This window comes from Enoplosus armatus, chromosome 13, assembly GCF_043641665.1.
Source record: "Enoplosus armatus isolate fEnoArm2 chromosome 13, fEnoArm2.hap1, whole genome shotgun sequence".
Classification (NCBI taxonomy): Eukaryota; Metazoa; Chordata; class Actinopteri; order Centrarchiformes; family Enoplosidae; genus Enoplosus; species Enoplosus armatus.
In genome coordinates this window covers 8,312,662-8,337,460 of record NC_092192.1, presented here as the reverse complement: position 1 = coordinate 8,337,460, position 24,799 = coordinate 8,312,662, and the positions used below count along the sequence as shown (strand labels likewise).

At 39.5% G+C, this 24,799-nt stretch overlaps 1 protein-coding gene across 2 annotated transcripts in view; it reads left to right on the top strand.

Moving 5' to 3' along the window:
- Nucleotides 1-24,559, top strand: part of LOC139294802 (gamma-aminobutyric acid receptor subunit beta-2) — a 58,110-nt gene extending 33,551 nt beyond the window's left edge. The window contains exons 5-10 of one of the 2 annotated variants that reach the window (XM_070916733.1): nt 4,106-4,188; nt 17,773-17,910; nt 20,229-20,381; nt 22,455-22,699; nt 23,680-23,819; nt 24,184-24,559. In XM_070916733.1, the coding sequence (XP_070772834.1) occupies nt 4,106-4,188; nt 17,773-17,910; nt 20,229-20,381; nt 22,455-22,699; nt 23,680-23,819; nt 24,184-24,559 (1,135 nt within the window). The remainder of the gene's footprint in view (nt 1-4,105; nt 4,189-17,772; nt 17,911-20,228; nt 20,382-22,454; nt 22,700-23,679; nt 23,820-24,183) is intronic. The other variant, XM_070916734.1, reaches the window with a different exon arrangement.
- Nucleotides 24,560-24,799: the final 240 nt, after the last annotated feature.

The window sequence follows — 24,799 nt, the reverse complement described above, 5'->3', positions numbered from 1 at the left end:
GTGATACGTGGCTATACACGAGTGTTTTATCAAAGACTTGCTCCTGATACTGGTATAATTACAAGTCCAGGACTCACTGTGCAGTTGTTCTGCATCAGCACACTTGGGTTATGAGGCACAATATCCAATAGGATTTTGGTCATCTTTTTCTTTTTTTTTAAATCTTTTTGGAACACTGAGCTCTGGCCATGTCTATGTTGGGGAGGAGGCTGATAAGGACCATCCTAGAGGGTGAGAAGATAATATACAATATTTCTGGTGAATTACAGTATCTCTTTAAACAGACTGAACTGTGAAATAAGAAATATTTCCCTGCAATTTTTGCTTGATTTTGGTTTGACCTCAAAATTACTGAGTATACCACAAGCACTGTTTTGAATTGGGTAGGTGTGGTCCCACCTGTCCACCATATGGTGCCTGTGGTGAGCTCAGTTGCTAAGACACAGACACAGATGATTTACAGAATGGGATGCCTCTATGTAAAAAAATGACCTCAACAACTTTTTTAAAAGTATTGTCGCATTGCTGCATCATCATTTAAAAATCTAAGAAATACTTATTAGATGCAAAAAGAATGGCATTGCAGTGGCTGTAGGAGAGAGAGCAAAGATGGTAGAGAGCAAAAGAGAGTGAGGCACAGAGACATACAAGGGTGATTATCTCTGCTGTGTAACACAGGGGATTGGACTCAAGATGAGCCTCTCCTCTGGCACAAATTTATCTATGTTGTCAGGTGTGCCTAGACGATTACCCACCATGCTGTGCTGCTCTGTGGCAACTCCCTCAGTGGGAGTCAAGTTCTCACACAAGACCAGAGCCAGGGAAAGAATGGCAGCCTATTACTCACAGCCTCATCCTTATGTTCCCTTCACAAAGTCTGATGGACAACATAACCTTATCTACTGACTCATGGTTGGCTGCTGTTATTATCCCTTATTATCCATCCCTGTCTATTTGTTTTGATAGTGATTGGAAGGCTAAACGCTATTATGCTGACATATATACACAAAATATGATAGGGGCAGTAAAGCAGAAGGTTATAGCTCCCTGGCCACAGCTGGTTGCAGCTATCATTAAAGCACTTACCATGCTAGAACATTTCTTTTGGAAAAGTAGATTAGGTTTATGAGCAATGTTTCGATAAATAATCCAGATTTAAACTGCTTTGCTTAATTTGCAGTTCATTTCTTACAATCCGTGTATCTGGTTTAAAAATGAATCATAAATTGGAATAAAGAATGTGGTATTGAATTTGCTTCTCTTTGAAGCAGCTCTTTAAATAAAGACAGGCTCAGTGTCAAATAATTCAAACAATGCTGAAATGAGTTTGGCATTTTGATGAGCTGGATTTCGGCTCATTTGGCTGCTGCACATGTAGAAAGAAAATCAAAGTTTGAGGTCAACTCTTACTAAATACTTCTTACTAAAATAGAAGAAAAATACAAATAGAAACAAATACTTAAAGAAAAAGAGAATAATTCAACACTGAGTTTTTACCAAGCTAAAGAACTAAAAACATAATCTGGTTCCCTCTCATCGCTGAAATCTGAGTTTACTTTAGCCCGGTTGATGACATAATTTTTTAAGTCAAAATTGGATTCTGCCAGAGGGAAAGTCAAAGCGTTAAGCTTCAGGTGTCATCTTTATGCTTCACTGTCCCTTTTGCCTCAAAGTTCTTGTCTTTGTCTATACAATCACCATTGAGGCAATCTCAGTGGAAGTGAAGATAATAATCTACAGCCGTATTGATCTTTTCTCTCAACATGTTCCACAGAGTCAGGTAGTGTTGATTTGTGGCACTTCAGGTGCTGGAGATTAAAGCTAGATCCCATTTCAGCCTGGTACAAGATAATATGATTTACATTCATCATTTAAAGTAGTTCCTCAGATGAAACTTGTTAACTGAATGATAACTCTGAGACCTTGTGTTAATGAACAGTGTCGGGATGAAATTTATACCAGTGTGTTGGAGGCTTATTCCATTGGTCCCATAAAAACAACTCCCTTGATTTACACAACGTTCAGAGAGGAACATTCACTGGCTTATTTATGTATATGATACATAATATATTTTCTGAATGGTACACTCATTAAACCTCATTGGTATCTTGAGATGCAGAAGGAAAACAATTTCATTAGCTCAAAGATCAACACCTCAGTTCTTATATTTTCCATGTTCTTGTGGAGTTGTGCCAGCACCTTGTATGCTCTTTCCTCTCAAGAGACACTTCAGGGATTAAGAACTTAAAACATAAAAAATACTTTGATTCTAAGTGGAGACAAACATAAAAGAACCTCCCACAATCTTTTATTCTTGTTTATTCATACAACTTTTCATACTTGACAACAATGTTCACAAAACAAAGCACTGTCAGTCACATCAACAGAGGAAGAGATGGACAACTGTGCCAAAACTTTGCACTCACAAAAAGAAAATCACAAAACTTAAAGCAACATCTTGCAAGAATTGGTATTTTTTTGCAACTAGGAGTGCAATTCACCTTCATGGGCAGCTGTACATGTGCATTTGTTGACAAGATGAAGGATTTGGATTTGGTGGGCTGACTTGATCAAAAACCAGCGAGTCGACAACATTGCTAAGATAGCCAAACATCAAGCAAGCGCAACAGCACAAGACATAGCAAGCCATCTATAAGATAATACTAAATAATAATATAACTTACTAGCAAGAAGGCCAGATCACCGTCTGTCTTGCAGCCTTTTACTTCGTGTAGCTCCCACCGACGACTAAAAGCCGGTCTGAGATTTACTCTTGTCCTCTTGCTGGTTACTCTCTTTCTCTCTTCTTGGCTTCCTCTGTCAACGTCTTCTTCAGTCTCTTCGGCTCTGTCGTGATGTCCGTACTGAAAATAACAAGCTAGACTTATGTGTAACCTAGTGTCATAAAGCACTTCTCCTGGGAGATCGTACCAGCTCCACCAAGTTACAAAGAGCAGGTGTTTGGGATGCAGAGTGGGAATGAAAGAGGCGCCATTCTCCATATTACAAGTCAGTGTACCATTAAAATGATATTGAAACTGTTATTTTAAGGTAAAATAGTGGCATAATGTTGCTTAAGTAAAGCTTTTGGACATGTGTGTTTCTTGTGAAATGTTAAATATGTAATTTCCTCTTCTGCTCCTTCTTCTTCTTGTAGTCTTGTATTAGTGATTAAATTGCTTTGATACAACCAATAATCTAGACTTGTCAAGTCTTTGGGATGCCATCGGGTTGTGAAACATGCCTTTTCTTTCCACGTATTTCATGATGATATGACATGCAGTAGTCAGAGTACAAACGCTACCACTGTTATCTCTGGCCTATTGTTGCCACCGCTGTCCCACAGAGTTTGATCCCTGTAGTGACTCGCATCTCAGGTAAGGCCTGACAGAGGACCCAAAGGATTATCCAAACAATGCTAAAACTGGGACATAAGGATTAGCTTTGGCCCTGTAATCCCCAAATGGAGTCCCCACCACTGCTGCCACCACCCCCAAACCCTCAAAGGCTCCTGCATTTAGCTGTAGAGGTTTTGAAGATTTTAAGTCTTGTTTAGTTACTCATGGTTACACAGAAAATAAATGGTCATCAGAATTCTGTGAATGTAAGTATGTGCCTTGGTGAATGAAGTTAAACTGTACTAACGTTTCAACATTTATAAACGTTAATTCACGACACTGTGAAGACAAGAACCTAACTCAACCTTTACCCTAACCTAAATGGTAAAACAGAGACCACGGGGCATCGAGCACCAGTGCAGGGCCCATGGTAGACGGAGGTGGAGGTTTGGTTTATCACAGCTGTCACAAACTAAAGTTCACCAAACATCAGAGTCAACACATAGGGGTTTTAAGGTTTGGTCCTAAATATCTCTATTGCAGATAACAACTCTGTATAATTTCAATCTAGTTGTGCTCTACCTTCTGTTCACTAACAGGTTCTTCATTATCGATCAGTTATGCTATCAGCTTTGTCTACATCTGCTGGACAAGACGCTGGAGTTTACTGTTATTCTCCTACTGTGCATCAAACCTTCAATATGCTATCTATGAAATTCTACCACAATGCCGTGAATTGAACTCATCATTTTGTCATGTGTTTTCAGGATCACTACCACGGCTGCTTGCATGATGGACCTGAGAAGGTATCCACTGGATGAGCAAAACTGCACACTCGAGATAGAAAGCTGTAAGTAATTCCTTCCTTTATTCATTATTTAATCTCTTAAATGTCATGGCATTTATTGATATTTTGTTTCCTGCCTATAAATCTCTGGACTGCCACAGGTATCTATACCCAGATACACTGGCATAGCCTCAGCTTTGTTCAGTCGGTTGTCAGGAACTACTTTGTGTGTGACAGGGCCTGCGCTGGGTCCCAATAATTTGTGCTCTAATGTGTTATAAGGATTTACGCAGAATTGTTATATTTTGAACATAATCCTTCCCATCCAATTTACTCTATTTCCCTTGGTAAAAGTAGAACCATTCTTTCCTTCCTAAATATACTCTCAGCTGCTCTTCTAGAAAGAAATATTCAGCTTAGATAAACACTATTAGTATTAGTGTTTTATTGCACAGATTTTGGAACAATAAGTGGGAATTTATGTAAAATAGTTTAAATCAGCCTTATTTGTATTTTGATCCATTTCATCACAGTTTGGTGTGGAAGATCCATTATTAACACCATATAGCCCCCTTATCAAATTAGCTAATGGTCATAGCTCAATGAGTCCCTCTACCTTCACTAGACGGGTGGACTACTTTATGTAATCTGCGCTGTCCATGGTGCTGAAGTGATAAATGAGAGCTAATTGCTAATGCTGTCCAAAGCTCAAAGCTGCAGCCTAGTTTCAAATGACAACAATTTACGACATGATTGGTTTCCTAGGGGTGCTGTGGCACCTCTACGGCACCTACCATTTAACCACGTCGTACTGTGTTTTAAGGTTTGAATGCATCCCAGGACCTTTGTATGTTGTTGTATCTCCATAAGTGTCTTTTAGTTTTTCTATGCATAGCTTTTCATATATTTGATAACGAAATAAAAATTAAATACTGGATGTCTGTAGTTTCATTTAAGATTTTGTAACAGTATTATTAGTAAAACCTAAAATGGTAGGTTCACATTCCTCTCCTTTCTTTATAACTTCACTTGTGCGGGATGTTGTCCAACACAGCTGACTGCCCTGATGTTAACTGCTGCTCTAATGCTAAAAACCCAACTCCCTTACTTGGTGGCACACTAGAGAAGGATGGAAGTAGTTGCGAGGTAGAAGGGGTGATCTTGCCATTCATCCACCATCATGAGGAAAATCAAATTTGCTCACAAACTAAGATGGTTAAACACAAGCTTAGTCAGAACTCAACTGGATAGCTGTAAATGCATCCAAATGTAGCTTCCATATAGAGATGGCTAAAGGGTGTTGCACTTAACTGTGCGAGTGAGCTGGAAGGCCTACAGCTGGAGCTGGAGTACAAAGGGAAATAGAGCGTAAGGAGCAAAGGAGGCGGTTTAGGTGAGTTTTTGTGAACTCAAGATTGCACAATACAGTAAAGTTTAGTAGAGGCCTGATACTACTAGCAAAGTGTTCGTCATAAAAGTGCCTGCTTTGTCATTGTTATAAAGATATTATCCCGGTGCCTCCATGATGACCTTCTCCGGCAATTCCAGACCTGGAGCCTTTCTGTATGCAAGGCTAAGGGTGCACACAGCTCCATAGTCACATCCACAAATTGTGCTGTATCCAGATACAGATCATTTGTCCAGCAACAGTCTGCTGAGTTCTGTGAGAGTGTGGGTACAGGAATGCATGACGGCTCTACAGTACGGTAGTCAGCTAATGGACTAGAATGTGTTTTGCTTGGTGCATGATGTGCACATAAGGCTCTCCAAATGTTTTACATATTGCATCAAATTCTATAATTGCCATGAAAAGAGTTTGTTGAACACTGAATTAAAACACACATTATGTCCATCTTCAATATGAAAGATTGAGGCCATCTGGGCTTGAAATAGGTACAGTTAAGTTGGCAGTAGAAATATCCCAAAAAACTTAGGAAAGAGAGAATGCCAACAGAGAGGGAATTAAAATCAAGCTGTGGCAGATTAGTGTAAAAGAGATGCGGAATGGGATGAGAAACATCCTTGTGTGTCAGCTGTTAGGCCAATTGGTTGAAGGGAAGCAGGAGGGGACAAACCAATTAAACCTGTTTTTCAACAGGTTTGACTAAGTGACCCCCAGCTACACAGGCCTCCCCCTCTCCTTTACTGATAACAGTACAGTTGCATCACAGCAAATCTAAATTGTCCATCAAAGATACAAAATCACTGCCCTTTTCCTCTAGCCTGTCTGTCCATCACTGCCACTTCTTAGCATGGACTTAGGAATGCTGTGTGCAAGCGTAAGACTGTTAAAGGTAAGCAGTTATCCAGTGGCAGAGGTTCTCCCGCTTGTCATTAACCCCTAGTGAACCTGAAATTAGGGGCCATTGTTTCTAATGACCAACTCACATTATGGGCCTGCAGGGGATGTTCCTCACGTCTCTATTTGTCGATCCATGTTGACAGTCTTATTTTAGTCATATTCCTATTCTGCAAGTTTTGTTTTATATGTTTAACACAAGTATTTCAAATATTTGAATCTTTCTGAATTGTTTAATATAACTTATATCCTGAGGCCTATAAGAAAACTGTAGTTGTATTTCACTAAAATGACTATTGTCTTAATGTCCAACCTTGTGTTTTTGCATGTTTTATGCTGCCTGAAAAAACACATATTCTCTACTGACACATATTTTGCACACTAGGTAGGAGATAGATGTTGAATGTGTACCTTTTCATCTGGCTCCTTTCATTGCAGTACACTATAACAATCTACTTATGCTAGGTCATCCTTGACAGTGAAAAATCCTAGATACTGTACGTTACCTTACCATTGGATTGTGATGCAGTTGAGAGTGTAAGTTGAAAACTGTACAGCTTACTGATGGTGCATTCATGTGCTAGTGAAATCTAGTGAAAGAGAGGTTACTGGCTCCCATCTATAGTTTTGTACAAATACAGCCATCTGCTCTCAAGCTATCTGCTGTCAAATGAAGTACAAATAGAGACATTGACTTCTGTGAACACCTATAACACAGCCCTGGGGACTATACTGTGCCTTATGTTGGCAAATCTCTACAACTCTACACTTCTTGACTTCATCTTTGACTCATGGTGACGTGGCGCTACAATTACTATGTCTTACGTTTCTCATTTTCCGGCATCTCAGTCCTGAATATGATACCATAAACCCATCATTCTGTTTATCATGAAGTGTTTATTCATACAGGACATGTTTCTCATTTTATTCATCAGAGCAAAGAGCAACATTTTTGCCATCTCATTCGGAGGGAAAAAACAAAGAAACCCTTGTGCCTCCTTTTCTGATTCTCACATTTAGAAACGCCAATGCTACATATGGGGCCACAGCCCAGGGAGAAATTAGAAAAGTACTGAAGCAGTAGAGAGGATGACCTTCATGCTGACACTACTATACACAAGACTGCTCATCCGTAGTTTCTCAGGAGCAACGAGCAAAAAACTCCTTAATCAAACCTAATTGGGAATTTGGTATGCCCCTGGTAAGATGGTGTAGAGCTTGAACTGCAAATGTTACCTCACACTGTGCAATGTAAATTTAAAGTACTTGTTTGAACATAGTTCAGGGGATTGATGGTAGGCAAGTGAGGGGGAGACAGAGAGGGACATTGGCTGTTTACAAATGACTGTCTCACAACACAGCTAGTTATCAGCAACTCGAGCACACATCCCTCTCTTTTAATTTGGTGATAGGCTTTCTCCCACCACGTTTAAAACACACTGGCTGGGGAGTAGTAACTGCAGTTGTGTGTGTGTGTGTGTGTGTGTGTGTGTGTATAGTACATGTCTGCACATCACAGGCACTTGAAAATGTGATGTGCCCGGCAGCTAAAAATTTCAAAACAAAAACACACACACGTCCGCTCTTTTGTTTCATCTGAGCCCCAGAAGAGAAGGGCTCATGGAGCAGCAGTATGAAGGGGCTCTCTGCTGGTTTGGACTGTCTCAGATCTAGTTTTGCCTTCAGTGACTCCGCTCATTGGGTTGGATGGTTGATTTTTATGCAGCTGTGCTCTTTCTCTCCTCTAAATCCCTGAATGTGTCTGGTCTCCTCTTCACTCTCTCTTCATCTGCCCCCTCCCTTCTCTTCTTTCACACATTTGCCAGTGTCATAATTTCATACTTTTTTTTATCTGTTGGCTTGTTTCCAGTGAGTTTGATTGCTCCAATGTCTCCTAATATCCCAATATTGAGCCACTGAGTGATGCCTGTGATTTAATAAGCTTTGACAGGTTGAATATAAAACGTCCAAGAACTTTAATTTATGGATCATACTTTCATCTCTTCATGCTGACCTTCTCTAATGACTTTAGGCAAAAGTTAAATTGCTGACCCTGGTTTAATTACCAACTTTTAATCACACAATAACAAGCTTTTTCAACATTTCCATGTATCAGCATGGGTATTTTGTGCAAACGGGGGATGGAGCCAACGTATTGTTTTCAATTCTACAAAGGAGTTCATTCATCTGTTACCATGCACAAAAAATCTCAATAGAGTATTAATCATTTCAAATTCCTCTTGTTTCCCAACTTACACAGCTAATTCAAGAAATACTTGAGTATAGTTTCCATTGTATACTCCACTATATGCACAAGTCTTTGCCTTTTTGCCCACCAATACCCCCTCCTAATTGTACCATTTTAATCTCATTCATGATTTTCTGTCCTGAATGCACTCATCACTTGATCAGCATGTTTGACATGAATGAGAGGATCACACAAAGGGAGGGAACAGAAAAATAGAAAACCTCATGCTTACAGCCGTGGGGATGGAGAGATGTAAATGTTCTGGATAGCCCAGGGACCTTTCCCATCCTGCCCGTGACTAATGGTTTGGTGGATTCACAAATTGCTCACCCATTTTGGGATTGTTTTGTAAGAATAAAGAATAAGATAACTTAATAAACAGTGCACAGCATTGTGATAGTGTCTGACACTGGATACTGCAGTTTGTGTTCTGTTTCCTTAACTGTCAACTGTGGTTTATTTTAATCAGATCATAATATGATCATATTAAATGGGACGTTTTTGCATTTTGCTGTGATTGTACCTTGTATGATTGCATGTGACGTATAGAATTGATGGAATTGAATGGGTTTAATGACAATCAATGTGTAGTTTGTGACAGTGGGTGAGAATTTTGACCACTCACCACTTGTCCCTTCTGGGTTAGTCTTACACATTACATTATCATTTTCTACATGTGTTCCTTTTGCTATAATTTACCATTGCTTTTGTAACATTGCATCACTTACTATCCCGGGGTTTGTTGGTGTTAGCATTAGGTTACAGGTCACATCAAAGCATATGTAGGTTAAAGCCAACACACAGTCATAAGTTAGTTTCAGTTACCTTTATCTAAGTTGCAAAGTTTGAACGTGGTTTAATTGTTTGTTCCTTTGTTTGGGCCCAGCGTTGAGGACTAATGTTTGGGAGGGGGCTGCCCAGCATTTCCTGATTTTTATAGTGTTGGTGATGTCATGGCTGACATCATTGGGTCAAACCAAATGGAGGGGTTTTCTTTTTTGTAGAAAGGTTTTTTCTGTTTCTCTTACACAGTCCAAGTAATGTTTTAGGAATTATTTACTGTTAAAGAGCCATTCAGTAGGGTTAATGAGCTGTGGTCTAAGCTTGTGAATGGTGTTTGATTTTCTGATTATAAGTTTATGTGTAGTTCACCCACTTTTGGTTTAGTACTGGCTGAAGCAGGCTTTTTGTTAATATGGAACACCCATAAATATAAACACCTATAAATAGTCAGTTGGTTGTTGCTGTGGAGAGAGAGAGGGGAGGCTGTGTTGCCATTCAGATGTGCTGTTAGTTTGAGTTGCAAAGAGCTAATTTTCTTAGTTTCCTTTGTATTTTTTATTATTATATAAATGGAAAACACTGTAAATTAAAGACATCACCTCTGGGAAATCCTCATGACTGCTGAGTCTACCACCTTCCTAGACGCTCGAGCTAAACTATCTCACATAGTTCCACAACCTTGTTTAAAGAGTTGTAGATATTGATTGGCACTGGACAACTTAAAGGGGATGCTGGAAACAGCCCCAGGCAGGACTCTGTTCAAAGAGATGGAATTTATTAGGAAAATATTAATGAAACAGAGGAAAAAACAAATCCTGGGCAGTTAAATTAAAACAACTTCAACAAAAAAAGCACAGCAAGCTGCCACCTGCTCTCCCACTACTGACTAATGACAGGCATTTTATCTTCTCAGGCTTACTTAACTGGAACCTACCACCTGCTCAGGTAAATACAGGGTGAGCCAGACAGATACAAAGCATACAAATAATACAGAACAACAAAAAAGGTTTCATATAAGATTTCTTATTCACTGCTGACATCACAGTTTACCAATGGGAACACACTCACGTCCATGAGTGCACCAACTTTAAAAGTAATTTACTACGCAACAATTTGACCCCTCCTCCCACAATTTAAAGGGGTTGTGTTTTGTTGTAAACAAGTTATGTTTACATTCAGTGTTACTCAGCAAAACAGTGTATCCTTGAGCGCTAACAAACATGTCAAATGTCTTTCCTTCCTCATTTGCAAAGCTGATTTTTTACATATTTAAAATCCAGCATCATTTACATCCATGTTTACTAGCTTGCAGTTTTCATTTTCCACCTTTGTCGATGCATTGCTGCATTTTGTGTGTGTTACCACCAACTGTAGATCAGTGGAATAGTGGGAAACAATTTGTAGGACTGTGTACTGCGGCATCTGGGTGTGTACAAGTGCATGTATGTGCATCTTTGACAAACAAAACGGGGGCCATCTTATAGAAAAACATCCATAGCACCACTAGAGGTCAAAAACTCCACAGGGAATCTTTAAGAGTGGCCTGTCACTCACAGCTTAGAGGAGCTTGATCTATATCACTGTCGCATGCAGACAAGAGAAAAACACTATATAACACCACAGTAAAGGTGGTCCCTTTAACAAATCATAACAGGGTGTGATATGGTTGCCAGTCTCTGAAGTAAAGTTATGTGTTTAGATAAAAGTTTCAAGATATGGCCAGAACTTCAACACAGCAGAGATAATGTTATTAAACACAGGGTGTGGTTAATTCTGAAAGAGAAGTTCTACCTCTAGTTTAAATTTCACTGGGTTCTCACATCCTCAACCTATCATCCATGGAGAGCTTCGGGACAGTATGTTAACTCTTTGCTCATAACTCACATAGAGCTCTGCACCTATAAACATAGGCCATAACTAAGATAGATTCAAGGGATATGAATTACTACACTCTGGATATGAATTCTTTATATGATAGATGGTACAGAAAATATGGCCTTGTTCCTCAGACTCTTCTGTTATCTGTAATGCTGTTACTGCTCCAAGGACTTCATAACAACAATACATCGTATTTGCTGGCTTATCTTTATTATGAGGCGCGGTAAACTTGGCTTTAATACCACACAACCTCAGCCTCACGTTCAGTTGCAGCATAGGAGAAGGGTTGGGTTTCTAACCTTGCAAGCCAAGCCCTGTCACCCTGCATTTGTTTTGTTACTTGCTCAGCGTCTCTATAATGCATGCGTAATCCAGGACTTCAACTATAGTGTAGTAAGCCACACAAGATTTTTATGTCAGTGCAAGGAAATACCATCCCTTGAATTATTCAAAAAGGGTTAAACCCCTAACGTTCTGGGTCACTGTTACAGTAATGCAGTTTACCATGTACAGTATATACACTGCTATACAGTCGCACTGCCTTCACAGGAAGCAGATTCTAATCAAAGATGTAACATTGACTTCACAAGTAAAGCAGCTGTACACCTTTTCAATAAATCATAACAAGAGTAGGGTCACTCAGCCGTGAAACACTGAATACTACGCAGAAGCATTTTTGCTCTGATTGGCTGCTTTAGCTTTAGCATAGGTGTGATTGCAGATGGCTTTTCAGGAGACTGCAAAACTGGGAATTTAAGTGAAGCTGCTAAGAAAAGGCACTGAGAGAGAAAGTCAAACACAAATGAAGATAAACTTGCAATCACCGATACTTTCGTATCCTCACACATGTATGCTAAAACAAAGACATCCCTGTTTATTTCTGTATACACTGAGAGGGGAGTGAAAGGCACATCACAACTGTTATTTCACCGAGTTGCTGTGCACTCACAATGAAACTATCATTTCATTACAGCATCTCTACCGAGTAATAGTTATATTTTCTGCACCAGCGATCCACATCATATGGACAGAGCCACTTCCACTGTCTATCTCTCTCTTGCTATCTGTGCCAATCAGAGCTCATTTTTTAGAAAATGCACACATCCTCTGAGTCGTGAATGGTTTCTACACTTGGGCTTGCCATGGCTTATTTATTTATCTTATCTTCAGATGTTCTGTCCCTGTCCGGGCATGCAGTCAGCTGCAGCTTGCTGTGTACTGCAAAAGTTTGAAGACATTTTTAATTGGACACCAGGAATAACATTAAAGTCGCTTTGAACTGCGTGGAATCAAAAATTCATCTGAGACATATTTAAGAGTGGAGTAGCCTCCTCAGCTCACAGGGGAGACAGAGCGAGGCAGGCAGTTGCTCAGGGGTTTCATTTGACATGTCCATTTGTGTGTGTGTGTGTGTGTGTGTGTGTGTGTGTGAGGATGTTTTTGTGTATCCATGTATGTATGTGTTTGCCTCTTACCACAAATCAGTGTCTATTAATATGCATTTAGTTGTGTGCAAACTATGGAAAGAGCCAGGTTTCCCAAACCTTGCATTGTAAATGGTAGTCTGTTTAGGTTCAAGTTGTTTAGTCAAGTCTGTTTAGGTTGAACTGTGTAGTTCAGTGTATCATTATTTACTCTCACTCCCTTAGAGTCCTTGTGTGCTTCTTGGACTAACTTAAAGGCTTGTTTGGTGGAGCAGCAATTTTACTGTTCATGGTGAATCAATTAGACATCTGTTGTGACATCTTTTGATTTTAAGGTGCTGTTCTCCAGTGAGGTTTGCAGCCATTGTAATAGTAAAAAGCTGTCTGTTCTCATTATAGACGTGATAAAAAGAATCAGATAAAAAGTTTTTTTTTTGTCATTGTTGTTAGTGGTTCTGCATGGCCTTTAAAATGTATGTCACAATGACAACAGTGTTTATTACATATTAAAAACTGTGCGCTATTTTCTGAGTTTTATTACAGGTATGCACCATTTAGAAGTTTAAAAAAAACTTTGTTATCCCTGATTATGTTTTGCCTAGAGCAATATCAAAGCCAGTGTTTTATCTCCCTCCAAAATCCTTCTTTGCCTATTAAAACAAATCAACTGAGACATTATTTCATAAGCTCGATAAAAAGGCCTGGAGTCAGATTTGGTCAGGGAGATATGCCAGAGTCCCAGTTAAATAGCTTTAGTATTGTATTGCTATCTCCTCTGATGCTATCGAGAACAATTTCATTTATTTTTGGCCTGCCAACGCTCCCAGACTTTGGAATCCACGAGAGAAGCCTTTGTGCTAGCGTAAAATACATATTGTCACACCCATATTTTTTTTTTTCTTTTTTTGTACTGAAGGGATGAGTTTGCTTCTCATCCCACTGGGGAATCAAGGAGCTAATTTCCTCTTTTCTCATTTCATTGTTTCGTAGTTAATAGATATACTGTAGACTAACTCTCTCTTGTCTGTGATATATTGCAGATCATGTCTCTTTCTATTTTTTTCTCACTGTCTTCACTCTTTTCAGTTAATTTCATGCAGGATGGGAATCAGGACAAATTATCTGTGCCACAACCACTGTGATGTAATAACTTTACTATGAAACCGAAGTGACGCAATTGCAAAGTCAGCCTCAGTGACATAGAAACAATAGGTTTAAGTGGATTGGGTAGCTGGACAATCAAAAATACGAGGACCGGATCGAATCATTGACCCTGATATGTGCACGGTTAACACAAAGGAATTCACTTCTCTTTGCTGGAAGTGTACACACAGGTCTGAGTGTAGTTGTTGTGTGTTGTCAGTTTCTTATGACATAAATAATCGTGTTAGTTGCCCCTAGAGAGGCTTTGATGTGCATAACACCGCATGATACAAAAGTGTTGGATGGATGGAACTAACAATATATCTTCTATGTTATGCTTAAATTGTCGCTTCTCCTGAGGTGCCAGAGGAAAGGCCACTGGATCATTAAAATCAAAAGGTTTCATCCTATTGGGATCCAGAATGTGCATAGCAATCTGCCTGCTAGATCCTGAGATACATCATTGGAAAAGTTGGAAAAATTTTAGTGTGAGGTGGTGCAAAAGGAAAGCTCATGAAATGTGCAAAGTAGAAAGGGTTCATCCTCCAGGTAGAATGATTGTTGTAAATGTAATGGCAGATCCCTTACATTTTGATATATCCTGTGTACAAGTGGAAATTTGTCCCCAGTGGTGGCACAAGAGGAAAGATCAGGGGGTCACCAATAAAATGAGCTTTCATCCTCTGGGGACGATCCTCTGGGACTTAACATATTGACTCAAATTTAAATGTTGAATCTCAAGTAGAGGGAGTTATTCAGTCGCAGTTTTATCACTTAAGAAATGTATCCAAAATTAAGTTATTTCTGTCTGCCCCTGACCTGACCTGCCTTTATTTCATCCCATCTCGACTAATATAATTTCCTTATACTCTGCACTTAGTAGAGAAGCACTTAATCGTCTGCAGTTGGTTCAAAATGCAGTTGCCAGGCTTTTTCCTGGATCTAAGAGAAGAGAACACATAAATCTCATTTTACCATCCTTCCTTTGGCTACTTAGTGCCTTTGGAATACATTTTGAAATTGTATTGATTACCTCTTATGTGAAGTGATGATGATGCTGTGATTTGACAACACAAACTATATTGTAACTGAATGTTTTGGATATACATTATTTTAGAGAGAGAAAAAGGCAGTATAGTCGAATGCAGTGAGTACCCAACTCTCCTTTCGTCAAGAGGAACAAGAGATGTCAGAGTGTGAGGGTGTTGAAAGCAGCCACTGAAGAGTCTGCTTTAATAATTCAGAGCAACTAAATAGGTCACACAAGTATTAATTAAGCAGAGCAGGGTATGGGGGATGGATAAGAAGAGGGAAGGTAGTGTGAAAGATAGATGGACACATAATGGTAGTTATGACAGAGAAATAACCGAGAGGAGAGAAGGAGTGGGGTGCAATCAAATGGAAAAAAGTGGTGGGAGAAAGGGAGATAAAAACAGAACAAGTTAGAAGAGGAGAATGGGGGAGAAAAGGAGAAAACGCCATAGGAGGAAGAGGAGAGGAGAAAGGAGGTGTGGTATAACGGTCTACATTGTATGCATTAATAGATGAAACAGCGTGGGAGTTCCCTTTAAATTGTTCTGTCAAACATGCTTTCATTCCTCATCCAGCCCGGCCCCGTCATCACCGCCATCCCACACACACACGCATAATGTACATACTGACGCAAATCAAGCATGATAATTCACTTTCTAGCTGCTAAATCTCCCCATCATCAACATTCAACAGAGTAATGGTCACACACACTAATGCAAAAAAGGAGAGTCAACTTCCACGCATGCAATCAAATGATATAACAATAATCACTCAGGCAAACACGACTAACATGCATGCAAATCCCCATTGCATCAAACATGCAGTTTTAACAACAAATTATTATTAAGTTGCATGTTGACATACTGAAAACAGACGCGATTTAATCCATCTCCTGCTGTTACCTAAAACCTGACCATACTACACATGCACATTGGAAGCGACTGTACAGTTGTATCAGTTTTATGGTAAGACTGCAATATTTAGTTGTTTGTCTTGAGGCAGCAAAGTGTATTGGAAGTCTTCTCCACCTACCTCTCAGCTGAGCAAGTTCACACGCTGATACACTCTTTGTGATGAGCTGTCAGAACTCTGATATAATCTAGCGCTGCAAAATATAGTGCCCTAACATCCTAACTGTGTTGCATTATAAGAAGCCTAAAGGCTTTGTGTCACTTCTCAACCCTTTTGTAGCCCTAAAGAAAGCCAAAATGGGAAAGCAATAATGCCATCCATGTTTTATACAAGCTTGGCTGCAGTACATGTCTAGCTTTTATACTGCAGTATGCCATGTTTTATTATCGTGATGACTTCTGCTGTGAGAGGGAGGCCTCAAGACAACTTCAAGACTATTGAAAGAGGCATTCAAACACATGAACACGACACGACTCACATGGTGATAATATACCCTTTTTATATATTGCTTTGCAAATTGCTGTTTTACTTGAGTTTCACATAGTTTTAGTTTGACTTTAATGGTGAACCAGCCTTCTAAAAAAAAAAGTGCTCTAATCCCAGCTGTCTCCTGTCCCTCCTCGTCTTCTCATCTCCTTCCTCTCCTCTCTCTGAGACCAATACTCTTATGCCCTGAAGTCAGCAGACATGACAACTGCACCAGAGCAGACAGTAGGCAGTGGATTATGCAAGAGCCACGTTTCATGGTCTAATGAAAAATTTCTACTTTTCTTCTTGCCTTTTTTTTTTTTTTAAACTTGTCTTCAGCTATAACTACAGAGTACCATGTTACTCAATCATTTATTTCTCCTGCCCACTGGCCGCTTTGCTGTCCATGTCTCCACTGATTTGGCCAAAATAAGAGCAACAGAGCGAGTAGCTTTGGTTCAGATTAATATTAATGGACTTCCTTCTTGTCCCTTTGTAGATTTTACTAGGTTTTAGTTATGAAAATGGATGCCAAGCCTGGTTATTTAATCATTTCTTGCTCATGGTATTTAATAATTTAGTTGCTCATGGGACAAAACATAATAAAGTTGACTCATATATATTTAGTCCCATATATAAGGGGTTCCCTCAGCTACTATATGGAATGTTATAAGCTTAACTTGATTTCATAATTTATAGTTTAACAGGCTTTTTCATAATTCAGCTATTGTCAAGAATACAGTAGACATCAGCATGTGCCTTGCACATTGGTACCTCAGAAGTTGATATTAAGGTGCGCTTGAACAAGGCATGGAACTGTTATGGAGCTGCTTAGTGGCCCACTGTAGACTGTGGTTGTACTGGGCAGCTTAATGTGTGTAGGAGTACTTGATCACAAGTGAGGGGTCAAGAAGAGTCAAGAGCACACAAGTGGATAATTTCTAATATTAAATAATAATAATAACAATAATAGGTGAAATACTTAATGCTGGTAGTTGTCCAAGCACAAAAAAGATTTTTTTACCACCCACATTAACTGAATAATTATAACAGAGTTGCTACTTGACAGTATAATGTCAATTAGATGCCAGGCTCACTAACTTCCATTCATTGTCACCAGTCTAGTCCAATTTTAGCCTGCACCTTTTTCCTCTTAAAATACAATATGCAGGTAATTGTGGGATAGATGGATCTGGCGCCACCTAAGTCAGTGAGTGTTAGTAGCAAACAAGCAAATGTATTCATACTGTAAATGCATATACACAAATATTTAAGTAGGATACAAGAGGCATCATTTCCTTGCGGTTACTATTTTTAGTCAGTTAACCAAAATGCAAACTGAGTTGTGCTAAGTGATTGATTAACTGGACTGTATGGGATCCAGATGGGACGTGATTATGAGCAAATATACAAACCATTAACAATCCTCAACAAATCCTGTTCTCTGCACCCTTTCTCAGATGGTTACACTACAGATGACATTGAGTTCTACTGGCGTGGAGGAGACAATGCTGTGACGGGGGTGGACAAGATTGAACTGCCCCAGTTCTCCATTGTGGATCATAAGCTAATCTCCAAGAATGTGGTCTTCTCCACAGGTAACAAACAAGCTGAAATGCATGAAATCACACCAGTCATAAAAGAGAGCAAGTTAGGCTTGTGCTAGTTGAATGCACGGTGTTGAACAGACAAACGGCAACATCAGTGCAACATGATGCAATCCAGTATTATCAGCCCTGATATAAATATTATCTTGAAGCATATGTTTTTGTACACACACACACACTTAACTGTTATTACTTTTCCTTTATTTCCATTATTTCATTGTTTTCTGTCTCTGAGGGTTATTTCATTTCATTATCATAATGCTTCGGCAAAGAGGGCAATATGGCAATTCATAAATATTGACTCATGTCACTGTTTGCTCTTATTGATATGAAAATAGCATCCACTAATTTCCAGAAATGCAAAATGTTATGTAAATGTACTAACACACATGCAAACCTTCGGATGAAGTGGCTGTCCTGGGAGACAGAAGACACCATGACTTATTTAACAGCAATAAACAAAAAGAATGCTGTCTGATACAATGAAATATTCATCTGCTCTGCATTTTCATATTCATGAATTTGTCATGCAAGCAAGCAATTGTAAGCGGGACAGCAGTTCTGCTGAATACAGTTTCTATGTACTGTATTGAATGAGAGCAGAACATTAATGCAATGAACGTTGAGCCTCAACCACTGAGAGGACTCATTTTGTCTGCAGGGGTCACATATTCCACACAACCCTATTAGTAACATAACACTTCCGGATAAATGCACAATGTTTGTATGCATGTGTGTGTGTGTGTGTGTGTGTGTTTGCTGTCCATTACCATGCATGCAAGTAAGTCTACCCCAGTGTGTCCCCACAGTGCGCCTGATTTTATTGCCTCATACAGAGACGTGGTAGACGGGGGATTCCCTTTTAACATGCTGTCTATTGCAATATGGAGGGAGCAACCTGAGGGTCACTCAGAGATGCAAACATCAGCAGAAGTGTCTTGGCATTTATCCAATGCAAGTGTCATGTTTCACTCCAAGGATAGGAAATGTCATTGTTGTCCTTATGAATAATAAATATTCACCGTTGCACCTCAGTCCTGTCATTTTCTACCCAAGCTACATTTCCTCACTTCATAAAGAAATAATTTAGTGATTGTCTTGGTGACTCATTAACTAACTGAAATAGCAGATCTAAGTGGTGACTTTCCAAGAGGAGCTGAGGCTGGTGAATTGTTGGTGCTTTCATTAAAAAGACTTAATCTTCCTCCCTCGCGCCTCTTCTGTTTCTGCATGACTTTCCAATAAACCGCATATTGCCAGTGTATTCTAGCTCTTCTTGTGGTGCCTTCCCCCATTCAGTTGTAATGCAACTCAAACCAAAATACAGCCAATTCCCTAAGGAGAGAAATATGTGTGCTGATACAATTTCCCCTTATGTGGGTTTATTTCAAATAGAGCAGAGATAAGCAGAAAAAAGAGGACCCTCAACAGACAAACCATCAAACCTCTTGCAATATCATGTACAAACACAGGCAGCGGAGGACAGGTAATTCTGGGGAGCGCTGATGCTTCAGTTCAGTGGAGACAAAAATATGGCTTTTTACCAAGTGTTTCTGCAATGGACAACCCAGGGATGAGACTAGTCCACACTCTAGTTGCTGTAAGTTGTAATGATTTACAGTATGGAAACCTAATGTTGATAAAAGAGCTTGAAAAAAGCTTACGTATCACTTTTCAGACAGTCATACAAGACTATAGTGCTGAAACAAGTTGCCAATTAATTTCTTAGTCAATCCACAGAAAACTAATAAACAACAATGTTTCTAATCAATCTATTGTTTTGGTCATTTTGGTTAAGCCAAAGTGCCAAACATTCACTGGTTCCCTCTTCTGAAACGTAAGGATGTGCTGCTTTTCATTAATTGAATATCTTTCTATTTGGCTGTTTGGACAAACCAAGTAATTTGAAAATATCACCTTAAACTCTGGGAAATTGTCTTGGGGATTTTTCACTATTTTCTTATTTAGAGAGAAAAAAGTAAAGGACCCAAAAGATTTCTGTTAGAGATTTCTTACCAAAAAAGAAGCAGCATGATGTCAGACCACGGTGGAGGTTTGAACATTGTTATCCTACATGATTTGTAAACCAAGGTTTAATGATTAAATGCACAAAATGTCCGTAATCTCTGTATATTCTGGGATGTCCTCAGACCACAGCAAGTTCACTGTAAGGGAGAGTTATCTCTAAAATAGCATAATCAGAAAACATAAAGCCCTGGAGACCTGGCAGCTAAGGCAAATATTGTGGAAATGCATCACCTAACACTGCTTCTGCTTGCTTCTTTTCTTCCCCCATCCCCCGTCTGCAGGTGCTTACCCTCGTCTGTCCCTGAGTTTTAAACTGAAGAGAAACATTGGGTACTTCATCCTGCAGACATACATGCCTTCTATACTCATCACCATCCTCTCCTGGGTCTCCTTCTGGATCAACTATGACGCCTCTGCAGCCAGAGTGGCTCTAGGTGAGGCCTGCAATACAGATATAGACAGATGGGCAGGACACGTTGAAACAGGGATTGACACTTAAAAGAAGATTGCACTGGCACTAAAATAGACCGACCAAGGAAATCCACGGATAAGCTATACATAGATTTTTTCCACCAATTTCACCACATAACATTCACTTGTCTTTCTCTTGAAGGGCAAATAGAGCGACAATAAACCTTGGAGGTGACAAGTGGAGGCAAGAAAAAGATTCACAACATATTTCACATTAAGTCAGGCAAGAAAATCTGCCAAAAATCTAAACACTGAATATACTGACAAAGCAAAAAGCAGTTTGTAGAAGACCTGCTTGACCTGTTTCCCATATAAGATACTTTAAGATAGGCTTTTTAGTTCTGTGAAGTTCATTACTTTTCATTGTAAGGAATCCTATTTATACAGTTTTCATCTTATCTTAATTTTTTACCTTTATAAATTAAGTAATTACTGTACTTTGTTTGTCTTTATTAATTCTATGATACAGTCTTTAAAGAAAGCAGAGTAGCACTGTGCTGATCCACTATGTTTCACTTCTTTTACAATCACTGTGGGTGTTCACAGGGTCAAATATCCATCCCAGTAGCCTACAACAAGTGTTGCTGTGTCCCGCAGACGTATTATGAAGTGATTTGTTTCCACTCTAATTCAAGAGCCACAATTTCCTCCCGTCATCCTCGATTATGTAAACCCCATGTAGCCTGTGACGTTTGTATTGAGCTTCTAGCTTACTCTGTGTTTATTGGAAGCTCCCTGCCTTCTTTTCACCCAACTCCATCCACCCTGCTTCATCCATCCTTCTACCCATCCCTTGCTTTAGTCGACAAGGCAATTTCGCTGATTGACGACTGAGCTGCATTTGGTGATCCGGGGGAAAGGCATGCATGGGATTTAATAAAAAAATAGGTAATGCTCCATAATGGAGGAGGGTCAGCAGAGTTGGTAAATGTTCGTTCACCCCCCAATCTACACTAGATAGAGGAACCACTTTACTCTGACCTGGTTTCAGGCATTAAAAGGGACCTGTAATGTCAGAATCACATGGGCGCTGTGCTGCAGAAATCCTTTGTTGTTATTGTTAAGCTCTTGCAGCAACAGCTTGGGAAAATTGCCTGAATCCTATTTTGAGCAGTGGTCACCTGACAGCTTTGTGACAGCTGTATAATAATTTAGTAATTGTTTACTGAGACTCTCAATAGAAATTGCCTTAAATAATAAGGCTGTGTGTGCTTTCAAAGTAGAATATACAGGTGGGGGAGGATTCGTGAGTGCTATAGGAGCTGAGAACGCAATTATTTAATCACGCATGGAAAGTCATATATAAGCTGTAGAATCGAGCCTTTCATGCCATTTATAATTCCTGCATATAGATAATAACATAGACACACACACTTGTAAGCACACTGCATCCAAGAGTCAGTGCTTTGCTAAAACAACAAAAACATGAAATGAAATTACTGCTTGCAAGAGTTAGCGTGTCACTCATAATAAGCACAAACTCAACACATTGATATGCACAGTCAATCTGACAGTAACTAAGGTCACAGCTCGCTGGGTGAGGCTTTTGAAAACTGGCTACAACTTTTCTCAGTAGGAGTTCTTCACTAATGAACAAGACCACGGTTGACATTTGAATTTCAAATCGCTGCAACACTTCAGGTGCACGTCTTTTAGCTCGTCTCCCAATGCATGGTTTGAAGTCATGGGGGTAAGCCTCTCGGTTTCATTGATCCTGACAGGCTTAATCAAGCACAGACATGGTATCAAGTTTATCACAAAGATGTCTTGCAGTTGGAAGGATTAAAACTGTCACACACTCCGTCAGAAAAGTACAGTGAGTGAGGGCTTCAGGTGATTGTTGATTTAATAAAAAGAAAAATGCAAGAAGTGAATTTGTGAGTGCTCACCTCACTTATGTGGGGTTATTACATAAAAGTGGTATAATTTCAACTGCTGAAGTTTATGAAGCAATACTCATTTTTTATTATTATTTTAACATTCTTGATTCACACCACTTCTGTCATAATGTAATGAATACGGTCTTTCCCCACCAGGTATTACCACGGTGCTCACCATGACTACCATTAACACCCACCTGAGAGAAACCCTCCCCAAAATCCCCTATGTCAAGGCCATAGATATGTACCTCATGGGCTGCTTCGTCTTTGTCTTCCTGGCTCTGCTGGAGTATGCGCTGGTAAACTATATCTTCTTTGGACGGGGCCCTCAGCGTCAGAAAAGGGCAGCTGAGAAGATAGCTATAGCCAACAACGAAAAGATGAGGATGGATCCAAACAAGGTAAGAACAGCTTAGCTTGCCTCGGTAATCTGCATTTTATTTTTAAACTTAAAACTTGATTCACCCCAGATTCAGAATATTTTTCCGAAAAAACGCCTCAACTTATGCAGATTCATATACATACTACAGATGAGCACCTATGTTCCTGGTATTCCAAGTGAAAACATTTTTTTTCTTTGCTCTAGATTCACAGAATCACATATTTTGTTTATTTCGCAGTGGAATTTTAATTTAATTATTCATAAAGCTATCTAAGGAGCTCAGAACTAGAAAAGAAAAGAAATGTCACCACTTCAAATGGAGGGTTGACCTAATGTTTCCTGCTTTCACTGCGCCAAGTAGAGCCAGCCTAATAAGCTTGTACTATCCCTGTTTGAAATCCAAATGTGACATGTTGCCAGCTGAAACAGAGGGAAAGAAGGTCTCTGAGCCACTTGGCTCTTTGTCTTGATAGAAGGAGTTGCGTTCACTTTCCCATATTGTGCTCCCAGTTCACATGAACCAAATACTTAGTAGCAGAGATGCGAAATGGCCACTATAACATGGCTGCACATGGCCATGCTGATATTCATTTATTTAACAGGGACAATGGACAGTCATTGACTGTCCCAGAGTTAGCTAGATAGCTAAATTTTATTAGTAACCCCTATATATATATATATATATATATATATATCTCAGTTGAATACAAAACACTGGCTAGAACTGAGCGGGAAAATGGTCACATTAATATCCTGTGACATCAGGTGCAGGCAAAGGAGGAAAGTAAAACATAACAATATGCTTTATTCAAGAGCAATACTAAAAACTGTGCACTGTAATTCATGTCCACAAGTATTTGCAGTCACTTGTGAACACAAGGATTTCATTATTTCACAAAATGTACTCTGTTGCCAAGTTATACTCACCTACACAAATGCAACCTCCTTCCTCTGCTTTTCCATTGCTCAAGTAACCATGGCGATTCTGTTTGCTTCCAGTGGCTGGTGGGGAATGTAGTTGGCAGAGATGATACCCTGTATGCAAGAATGAAACAAAGGGATCTTGATGGCCATGACTCGATGTGGGAACCAATCTTTGTGGATGATGCAGCAATTGGACTTGGCGATCAGAAGAATAAGGTACTACAAAGACCTACTGAAAGCATAAACTACTGGTGTCTTAAATTAGTATTATTGTTTTTTTTTGGCCACTTGGGGGCAGCAGAACAAGATGTAAACACAACATTAACATATTATCATGTGTTACCAAACCAAACTTTTGCTTGTTTACACATCCAGCAGCATTAGCATTTATTTGAACATAAGTCCAGTATTCTCGGGAGTTGATCTTCACCAACTCCTGAGGGAAATATCTGGCTCTTTAGCTTACAAATACTCAAACTTATGTTCCTCTGTGTCTGTCTGTTTGGTACTGGGCTGGTAAAACAAGTACTGGGTACTGGGCTGGTAAAACCCAACCCAATTTTTTATTCATTTTAGTGGAACAAACTTGACTCTTTTACTTTGGCAGATGGACCCACATGAAAACATCCTTTTGGGAACCCTGGACATCAAGAATGACATGGGCGTTTCAGAGCTGGCCCTGGGTCTCAATGACCCAAGAAATACCATGCTGACATACGACAGCTCAACTCTACAGTACCGCAAAGCAGGGCTGGCCAGGCACAACTTTGGCCGAAACACACTGGAGTGCCACATGACTCAAAAGAAGAGCCGACTACGGAGGCGCGCTTCACAGCTAAAGATCAACATCCCAGACTTGACTGATGTAAACTCTATTGACAAATGGTCGAGGATGATCTTCCCAACTGTCTTTTCCTTCTTCAACATTGTTTACTGGCTTTACTATGTCAATTAAAAGAAGAAAAGGACATCAGTGAGGGCAAGAACAAACAGCAAAATATGTTGCTCATTTCTTGTTTGTATCTGGTTTGTTTCATTTTTACGTGATCTTGTAACACTGGACTGAATTACTATATTCAGGACTGGATCCATCATATCTTGGAAACCACATTTGCTGGCTAACACGTGAAAACCTTATAGAAGAGAGATTACAAACATATAAGGTGCCTGTTCCTGACTAATTGTTTAAAATTTT